Genomic DNA, 10,888 nt, shown 5'->3' on the forward strand with positions numbered 1-10,888 from the left:
AATTACTTGTTTTAACACATTTGATTTCCATTTTGAACAAGATTTCTTGTGTAGTTTTGATGAAACCCTAGATGGAGGGTACATGTCTAATTGATGATGATGAGTTGGGATTTAGGTAAAATAGCCTAATGATAGTTTCATTTTATTACTTCTTTTTATAGTTTATTTTAGTGTATTTTATTCATAACTTAGCTAATCTTCATGCATATTTTCCTTTTTGTTATTTTGTGACTATTTCGAGTACTTTCTAGTTTCGTGAGCTTTATTATAGATTTCAAGGAGACTAGTGGAGCGGGAATGTTCGGGACATATGAAAAGCAATTAGATTTGGAGGACAACAAGGATTATGGGCTTGATGACTAGTGGAGTTGATGCATGGAGTGGGCTAGTGGCTATGGAGCTTGAGGAAGATGGACATTGAATTTAGAAGAAAATGGTGAATTTTTTAGCATGCGGAAATTATTGATCGGGCGAGTACGTGAGCTATGGATGATTTGGGGAAGCCAAATTGGGCTTAATTTGAAGAAAACATGAAGAATATTGGGCTACAAGCTAGGATTCGTTCTGGGCCAGTGGGCTAAGTCATTGAAAGCCCAAATCAAAAAAGAACCCAATTCAGTACACGGGCTACCCGCGCAACAACACGTGGGTCGCGCAAGGCCCTGCATAGGCATTTCCGGGAATTCTTGTTTTGAGCTATATGGGGAAGGTTGGTGTGCCACTTTTCCACACTTATTTACATTCGATTTGGAGCACTTTCTATGGAGATTTTGAAGACTTTGAAGGCTAATAACACTTGAAGAACATCATTTTTTCATCTTTAAATCTTGCTACTTGTTTGGTACATTTTACCTTAGTTTTAGTTTCTTGAGTTTAGCCATGCTAGGCTAAACTAATCTTGGTTGACTTTGGTGAAATCCTTAGAATTTTTGTTGAATGTTGAAGACTCCATGAACTTGTTCTTGAATCTTCATGAGAATGTTTTGTGTTTTAACATCTTATTACTACTTGTATGCTTTTATTCATGAGTTTAAATGTGATTGTGGTGATTAGTGGATAATTTATTGATTAAGTAAAGGATCCTCAAATTAGCAAGCAACAAATGATTTTTGTGTTGGTTTTACTTCACACAATCATAAAAACATTTTCTCAAACATGGAAGTGAAAACATTTGACTCCTCTTAGATTTGGTGACTTTTTGGTTCTTAATGCTAGTTGACTTTCACTAATTACATGCTTAATGGAAACTATGACTTTGACTAAGGAAATTGTTATGAGCTTTTCTAACCATTTTAAAAACTAAGAAAAGTCTAGGTAATCTCAAGGTTCTTGGATTACTATAGCCAAATTAAAGATTTAAAACAAGTATTGAACTATTGGATTCTAATGATATATTCACCAAATGTTCAAGTGAGGAAACCTAAAGTCAACCATCTTTTTCTTATTGATTTGACATCAAACCCTTGTTTTTGTTGAAATTGTCTATTTAAATATTAGTTTAGTTCTAGTTTATTTCAAGTATTTCAAAAGACCAAAACCTCCATTTTTACTTTTATTGTCATTTTACAAGTATTTTTACAAAGAGATTTTCATAGAGTTATAAAATTGAACCAATCTTCGCGGATTCGACCCCTTTACCACTATACACTATTTTAGTGTAAAAGATATAGGGTTATTAATTTTGTTGGTCTCGACAACCACCAAATTTTGGCGCCATTGCCGGGGATTGGTTTATTTTTAATCAATTTGTTTCTCTATGCCCAGATCTCAACGTACAGGTGCTTTGATTTATAATCCGGAAATTAAAAAAGAAGCAATACGTTTGGAGAAGGAAAGAAGAATAGAATGTGGTCAAACTTCAAACCCTAACGGGGATCCGGAGGTTGAAACCGCTTCCTCTAGCGACACCAAACCTGAATCTAGCCCCGACCCTCGCCAAGAAATTCCCGAAACACCACCCCTACAACAAAATCCACCCATCATAAACCAATTTGCAATGGCGGATGGAGAAGGAGCACCCGAAAGAACCTTAAGACAAATGATGGAAACCGATGTTACATAAACTCCAACCGATATCAATTACCCCGTTTTGGAAGGAGGTTCGGAATTGAAGTCAAGTTTAGTTCATCAGCTTCCAACTTTTCGTGGATTGGAAAATGAAGACCCGCATAAGCACTTGAAGATGTTCCACACTATTTGCACTAGCATGAAGCCACAAGGGTAAACCGATGACCAAATCAAATTAAGGGCATTCCCCTTTTCATTGGCCGATAGAGCAAAGGATTGGTTATTTTATCTTCCACCGGGGTCAATCAACTCATGGGTCGAGATGGCAAGAGCTTTCGTTGACAAGTTCTATCCCGCTTCAAGAGTATCAAGCCTTAGAAATGAGATTTGTGGAATCCGCCAAGGTCAAAATGAGACTTTCCATGATTATTGGGAGAGGTTAAAGAACTTGTGCTATAGTTGTCCACAACACCAAATTCCAGAACAACTCCTCATTCAACACTTTTATGATGGATTATTACCAATGGAGAGAAAATTAGTTGATGCCTCAAGTGGTGGAGATGTCTTTAGAAAAAACTCCTCAACAAACAAGACAACTCTTCAACACTATAGCCGCAAACTCCCAGCACTTTGGCCCACGCCAAGACATGAAGAGGGATGAGCATCAAAAGGTTAATGAAGTGGTGACATCAAGCCTCAAATCTCAACTTAAATACTTGACATACGTTGTCAAAAAGCTAGCCTTGGGATAAACTCCACAAGTGATGGTTTGTGGAATATGTGCAACAATTAGACATCCTATGGATATGTGTCCCATCCTTCAAGAAGATGCGGAACATGTAAATGCCACGAGAGTGTTCCAAAACTACCACAACAAACCATCCGGTTACCAAAATAAATACAATTCAAGTTGGAAGCCAAATCCCAATATGAGCTATAACCCAAGACCATTGCCTCAAAATGCACTGGTTAGACCTTCTTACCCACCACAACAACCCCATTACCAAAATTCACAACCCCACTATCAACCCAAACCACACCCTCCACATCATCACGAACAACCTCCTCAATCCCAACCAAGTAGCTCTGGAATGTCTCTTGAAGACATTGTCAAATCTCTTGCCACTAGTACCCAACAATTGCAAAAAGAGACAAGAACTAGTATTTCCAATCTTGAAGCACAAGTGGGAAATATAGTTACATCTTTAAGCAAGTTGGAGTCTCATGGAAAACTACCTTCTCAAACCAAAAAGAATCCTAATGTCAATATAGTGACCTTGAGAAGTGGTAAACAAACCGGAGAGAATAGTTCAAAGAATAAGTCAAGGGAAGATGATGAAGAAATAAAGATCACTCCCATTGAGGATCCAATTGTCAATAATTATGCACAAGCCGGAGTTCCAAAGAAAGTTATCCCTCTAGTGACACCAATAGCCACTCAACCACCATTCCCCTCCCGACTTGCAACCTCAAAGAAGAATACGGAGGAGAAGGAGATCTTGGACACCTTCCGAAACGTGGAGGTAAACATTCCATTACTTGATGCAATCAAACAAATCCCTAGATATGTAAAATTTTTTAAAGAACTTTGCACCAATAAAAGAAAATTGAAAGGGAATGAAAATATTTTGATGAATGAAAATGCATCCGCGGTTTTGCAAAGAAAACTTCCACCTAAATGCAAAGATCCAAGAATGTTTATGGTTCTTTGCAAGATAGGGGATGTCACTTTTAGTAGTGTCATGCTTGATCTTGGTGCTTCTATTAATGGCATGCCTTATTCGGTATATATGAATCGTTAAATGTTGGCCCTTTAAATGAAACCGGTGTCATAATTTCACTTGCGAATAAATCAAGTGTTTTTCTTAGAGGTGTTTAAGAAGATGTTTTGGTGAAAGTGAATCAATTGGTCTTCTCGGTGGATTTCTATGTGATTGATTTAGGGGAACAAGTTTCCTCCAAATTAGCTTTAATCTTGCTTGGAATACCATTTTTGAAAACGGATAGAACAAAGATTGATGTGTATGCGGGTAGTTTAACAATGGAATTTGATGGTGAAACAATAAGCTTTAATATTTATGATGCTATGAGATATCCTAGTGATGCTTCATCTTTTTATTTTGTTGATGTTGTTGAACCACTAACCCAAGAATTGTTTGAGTTGTCTAATGGTGATATGTTGGAGATGATTTTAAGCTAAGGGTTTGATTGTGGGAAGCTAGCAGAGAAATTGAAGCTTTATTCTTTAGATCCAGAAGTTGAGAAGTTTGTCAATAATTTTGATGTACAAAAATCCACAAGATTTGATGTCTAGCAAATTGAATTGCCCCCAACTCATACAAAGTTATCCCTTCCCTTGTTCAACCATCGGAATTGGAATTGAAGGTCCTTCCTCAACACTTGAAGTATGCATACTTGGGAAATAACGAGATTCTTCTGGTTATCATTTCCACTCACTTAACCGAATTTGAAGAAGAGCAACTCCTCAAGGTGTTGAAGGAACATAAAGAAGCCATGGGTTGGACGATTGGTGATAATAAAGGATTGAGCCCCTCCACTTGTATGCACAATATTTTGATGGAGGATGAATGCAAGTCGAGCCGGGATGCATAAATAAGATTGAATCCGCCTATGATGGAAGTTGTGAAGAAAGAAATATTGAAGCTCCTTGATGCGGGGATGATCTATCCAATCTCGGATAGCAAGTGGGTGAGCCCGATACAAGTAGTACCGAAGAAGACAGGAATCATGGTGGTCGAGAATAACAAAGGTATGATGGTCCCCACCCGTGTGTAAAACGGGTGGAGAGTATATATTGACTACTGCAAACTCAATGCAAGCACAAGAAAATACCATTTTCCATTGCCTTTCATTGACCAAATGTTAGAAAGGTTGGCCGGGAAGTCTCATTATTGTTGTCTAGACGGGTATTCTGGTTTTCACCAAATCCCGGTGGCACCGGAAGACCAGGAAAAGACTATATTTACATGTCCATTTGACACTTTTGCATACCGAAGAATGCCATTTGGATTGTGTAATGCCCCGGCCGCTTTCCAACGTTTTATGGTTAATATTTTCTCGGAATATGTTGAAAACATAATTGAAGTTTTTATGGATGATTTTACGGTATATGGAAACTCCTGTCAATAATGTTTGACCAATCTCACCAAGATTTTGAAAAGATGCATTGAAACAAATTTGGTTTTAAATTTTGAAAAATGTCATTTTATGGTGAGTCAAGGTCTTATTTTGGGTCACATTGTGTCAAAGAAAGGAATCGAGGTAGATAAATCTAAAATCGATGTTATTCAAAGCTTACCTTACCTGACTTGTGTTCGGGAAGTTCGTTCTTTTTTAGGTCATGCAGGTTTCTACCGAAGATTCATCAAGGATTTTTCAAAGATAACAAGACCAATGTGCAAACTCTTTCAAAAGGAGGTTGATTTCGAGTTCAATGAGGCGTGCAGAGAAGCTTTTGACAATCTCAAGGAGTTGCTTACATCCGCCCCCATCATACAAGCACCAAATTGGGATCTCCCCTTTGAGATCATGTGCGATGCGAGCAACTATGCTATAGGCGCCGTTTTGGGTCAAAAGAATGGAAGAGCCTCCAATGTGATCTACTATTCATCAAGAACACTAGACAATGCTCAAAGCAACTATTCTACCACGGAGAAGGAGCTATTGGCCATAGTGTTCGCTTTGGAGAAGTTTAGGCAATACCTACTTGGTACCAAAGTCATTGTGTATTTGGATCATGCGACTCTCAATTACTTGATGACAAAGAAAGATGCAAAGCCAAGACTCATCCGGTGGATCTTACTATTGCAAGAATTTGATTTGGGAATTTGTGACAAGAATGGATGCAAAAATCTTGATGCCGATCATCTAAGCCGGATAACTTCAAATGAAACTCCTCTCCCGTTCCGGGACGAGTTTCCGGATGAGCATCTATTTTCCCTTACTCAATCTAGTCATTGGTATGCCGACATCGTTAACTTTTTTGTCACAAAAGGTACCCCAACACATTCACACGTGTTCAAAAAGATAAATTAAAATGATGCAAAATACTATGTGTGGGATGAACCTTATTTGTGGAAACATTGTCTTGATCAAATCATTAGGAGATATGTAACCCAACAAGAGCATCAATCCATTTTGCAATTTTTTCATGAATTTGCTTGTGGGGGGGGGGGGGGGGGGGACACTTCGGACCTAATCAAACTTTGAGAAAAGTTCTTGAATGTGGATTATTTTGGCCAACCATGTCACGCGATTGCTATTTGTTTTGTAAAAGTTGTGAGCGGTGCCAAAGAACGGGAAATATCTCTCAAAAGAACCAAATGCCACAAAATCCGATCCTTGTTTGTGAAGTTTTTGACGTATGGGGGATTGATTTTATTGGTCAATTTCTCGTCTCATTTGGAAACGTTTACATCTTACTCGCGGTTGATTATGTCTCTAAATGGGTTAAGGCCAAAGCCACAAGATCGGATGATGCCAAAACGGTTATCAAAATTTTAAAGTCTAATATTTTTGTGAGATTTGGTGTGCCTAGGGCCTTGATTAGTGATATAGGGATGCATTTTTGCAACAAGATTATGGAGGCTTTATTGAAGAAGTACAATGTAACCCATCGCATCTCTACCGCCTATCACCCTCAAACAAACAGTCAAGCGAAGGTTTCAAATCGTGAAGTGAAGTTCATCCTTGAGAAAACGGTGAACCCAACAAGAAAAGATTGGAGTTTGAGGCTTGATGATGCCTTATGGGCCTACCGGACCGCTTACAAGACCCCGATAGGCATGTCTCCATTTAGGTTGGTTTTTGGAAAGCCATGTCATCTTTCCATGGAACTAGAGCACCGTGCATTTTGGGCTTTTAAGCAATGAAATTTCAATGTCAATGAAGTGGGAAGACATAGGAAGCTTCAACTTCAAGAGTTAGAAGAATTGAGAAATGACTCTTATGAAAACTCGAGAATTTACAAGGAGAAAACAAAGCTTTTCCATGACAAGTCCATCACCCGGAAGCATTTTGAACCGAAACATAGGGTCTTACTTTACCATTCACGATTGAAGTTATTTCTGGGCAAGTTAAGATCAAGGTGGATTGGGCCTTTTTTGGTAATAAAAACTTTTGACCACGGAGCGGTAGAAATCCAAAGTGAAGAAACGGGACAAATTTTCAAAGTCAGTAGGCACCGTTTGAAGCCATTCTATGAAGGTTTCAATGCTAATGCTCTTGAAATCATCCATTTGGATGTCCTGTCGTGTTAAATCAAGCTAGGAGGACGTCTTGCCAAAGACGTTAAAGAGGGGCATTTTTGGAAAGCATTGTGCTTTCATGTCTTTGAATTCGAATAAAGAAGTTTTGAAGATGTTTTGATGTTTCTTTTAGAGTTATGTTTGAAGAAATAAGTTTTGTAGGTGTTTGGGACCTTCCAAAGCAAGAACTAGTGAAGAAACAGAAGAAAACTGAGCAAAAACGGGAACCAGGAGCTGAAGCCTGCGCGACCCGCGCAGGGGTGCGCGGCCGAACTCAAGCATGCAAGAATGACCCATCTCGTAACTGCATGGTCCACGCGACCTGTGTGAAGACCTGCGCGACCCGCGCACGGAGTTGGGCAAATTGGGTTATTTTAGGGTATTATTTGACCAAGTGTTGACCAGAGGTTTTAATGAGTTGACCTTTTGACTTTTCTTGACCAACATTGACCGAAATTGACCCTTGTTGACCAATAGATTAGAATGTTCAACTTCTCTTCTTCTTCATTAAACCCTACAACACTTCCACCATTTCCTCTCTAGAACTCAAGAACACAAACACCCACTTCCCATAAAAACTTCATTTCCCGGAGTTCTACCGGTTGGAATTTCGCGAGACCACCACCATTCTTCACCATTTTTCCTCCTCTACAAACCCCACCCAAAATATTTCCCGATCTGTTTCCGGAATTAGGGGCGCCACCACCACCACCTCGCCATTTTCCGTCCATTTTCCGGCCAACTCCGACCACTTCTCACAATTCTGTCACCACCAAAGTGTTTCTTTTTCCTAGCTCTATACATCCCACCGAACAAAACCAGAAAATCTCACCAAAAATTTCATCGTAAATTTTGAGCTACCATGAGCTGCCGCCGGAATTTTTTGCAAGAATCAAGTTGAAAATATTATTTTATTGAACAAGTCTTGTATTTTGGCATCTATGAACAACAACTAAGATGGGGTGCACGGTAGCGGATTTCGGGTTCAAGTTCAATTGTTGGGTACAAAAAAAACGATCGAGTCGGGTATCTTCTTTCCTTGGCTTTTATTACATTGTATTGCTCTAATATAATAATTGCAACCAATTATGCTTTGAAAATTGCCTATGATCGTTAGTTATTACTCGGATCATTTAGAAAGATTGGTTTGAGAATGGTTGAAATTGGTCAATTTTTCTTGGAAACTTGATTGAAAAAATGTTTAAACTTTGGTTGGGATTTGTTCATTTTGACTAGAAATGCTGCCGAATTTTTGTTGGAATTGTCAAATGGAACCGAGTGGTGTTGTTTAAAACCGTTTTGAATTGTCAAAAGTTGGGTGCAATTACTTATTGGAATTGTTTGTGTTCGATTTGAACATTGTTATATTATTTTGAGAATGGTGAGGGAGAGATTACTTTGGTGGATTGTTTTTGTCATTGTAGGTCTTAAAATGGGCAAAACTGCAACTCGGCCACGCTCCCATGGATCATCCGTTGATCCTAACCCGCAAAAGGATGTCGCCGGTACATCACGCAAAACAGCCGGTAAATGAAAAAAGGGAGGAGAAGAGGGAAGCGATCCTTCCCTTACAAACGCTGAAATATAAGCTTATCTCTCCAACCTCTGGGCCGTACAATCCGGACAACGAAATTCTACCATAAAGGGTCCATGAAGAAGCTTGGGGTGCACGATGGTATGTCATTTTTGTTCCAAAAATTGGGTTGGCGTGGTTTTCTTAGACTCTGTGACATAACTTACGAGGAACCCACAATGGAATTCCTTAGCACATATGCTAGAGACGATGCGGCGGGAGTCCTCACACTCCAGTTGAAAGGGGAATACCATAGGCTCACATATACAAGGCTTGCTTCCATCATGGGTATCCATGCTCCACACTACATCTACCCACAACATCAAGAGTACCAAAATTTCCTACGTAACCCGGATGCACACTTTTGGATGCAAATTTCTGGTCTCAGTTCCTTCAACCCAAGCTGACAGCGGGCCAAGCACATCGTTCACCCCTCTTGGCGAATTGCACACCGAGTTCTCACAACAAGCATCTTCGAGCGTCTCGAGCTCGGTCAAATTAACAAATCTGAACTCTTTTTCCTCAAAAGCATGAGACACGCACGCCACCCCAGTTTCTCAGCCTTCTTCTTAGACAAGTATGACTCCATACGTTAGCACATTATGGGGGACTTATCGCGAACATAAGTCGAGCCATCGGCCTAGACTTCCTTGCTCCTGAGTACATACCTATCAATAACCCACCTAACTTCCTGCTAGACTGTGACGCTCTCATTCGGATCGAGATGTTGCTTGATCAGGGAACCCACACGTACAATTGGCTAGACTCTGAGAAAACCGCGGTTTACATCCTTTCGAGTTGGATTGGTTCTTCATTCGACTCACACGACCCCGAAACTTGGCTTCCTCCAGACCAGTTGACCCAAGCGGGTGTATTTCTAGAATTTGACAATGATGAGGGTGAAGAAGCAGAGGAAGAGGACGAAGAAGATGATGACGAGATCCCCAAGGCTGAAGACCATTTTGAATAACAGCCACCACCGATTCAATAGCCCATGTATCCACAGGACCACTTCCAGGCCCCTCCATAACATTTTGACCAGCTTCAATATCAGCCGCAACAGCAGGGGGGACACTAAATCCCACCATATATCCCCCTACATTCTTTGACCAGTTCGCCACAATGTTCTTCACCATTCAGTGCATCAACACTCAAACTCAGGAGAACACTCGTGACATTCAGGATGTGACAACTCGCGTTAGTAGGCTGGAGCAATATTTTCTGTCCACTTCCCGTCAGGTCCAGGACATGTGGGACTACCATTACCGCCACAGACATTTTCTGCCGCATGATCCTCCAATTTAGGTCATTTCTGCCCTCACCTTAAGCATTGAGGACAATGCTTGTTCTTAAGCTTGGGGTGAGGTATTCCCTTTTACTTTTTCATGCATTTTTTTAGGTTGCATAACATATTAGTTTTAGGTTAATTTTCATTCATTTTTTATTATTATCCTATAAATTTCCAAAAATATTTTATTTTCTTCTTTTCCACTTTTTATTTTTGCATAACATTTAGCTTAGGGCATTAGGATTCATGCATTTTTGTTATCTCTTTATTCTCACCCCCTTGGACGCCATGGAACAGGTTCATAGTTATTGTATCATTATTGATCCAGGATCTTGTTGCTATCTCACACATCGAACCGGGACCGTTAGGCCGCAGTTTGGGACTTCATACTTGGGATCAACTGTTGGAGCTTAAAGGGGTAAGTGATCATGGCCAGGTAGTTTTCATGAACAATTATGCATGCAATACTAACAACTGTGTATACTATAGCAATGGATGTTTTTAGCCTGCGGTCCATACCGCTGAGAGGATCACACTTGATCATGTTTGAATCGTTAGGATGAAGCACTCGTGCTTGTCCCCGCGTAGAATCCATATCCAGTCTCTTTACATCACCATATTTTTTTGCGATTTCCTTAGGATTTTAGAGAGTCTTTTAGCCTACATTTGGGCATTTTTATTATATTTTGAAAATCACAAGTTTGAAAAGGGGCCTACATCTCTATGCTCCACACATGGTCACTTTCACAATTT

The 10,888-nt window shown here is 39.8% G+C and overlaps 1 protein-coding gene across 1 annotated transcript; it reads left to right on the plus strand.

The window, feature by feature from the left end:
- The first annotated feature begins 2,936 nt into the window (after nucleotides 1-2,936).
- On the plus strand, nucleotides 2,937-4,207 carry LOC145113488 (uncharacterized). Its single transcript, XM_079049566.1, has 2 exons — nucleotides 2,937-3,777; nucleotides 3,888-4,207. Exons 1-2 carry the CDS (start codon nucleotides 2,937-2,939, stop codon nucleotides 4,205-4,207), a joined length of 1,161 nt encoding a protein of 386 aa, XP_078905692.1.
- Nucleotides 4,208-10,888: the final 6,681 nt, after the last annotated feature.

The sequence above is a fragment of the Lactuca virosa genome, chromosome 5 (genome assembly GCF_052849685.1).
Source record: "Lactuca virosa cultivar CGN04683 chromosome 5, Lactuca_virosa_CGN04683_v6, whole genome shotgun sequence".
Lineage (NCBI taxonomy): Eukaryota > Viridiplantae > Streptophyta > Magnoliopsida > Asterales > Asteraceae > Lactuca > Lactuca virosa.

Bases quoted from the DNA above. Each gene is read 5' to 3' on its own strand.
- LOC145113488 (XM_079049566.1), top strand. From the start codon at position 2,937: ATGAGCTATAACCCAAGACCATTGCCTCAAAATGCACTGGTTAGACCT. The intron at 3,778-3,887 runs GCATGCCTTATT...GAGGTGTTTAAG, and splicing joins TCTTGGTGCTTCTATTAATG to AAGATGTTTTGGTGAAAGTG.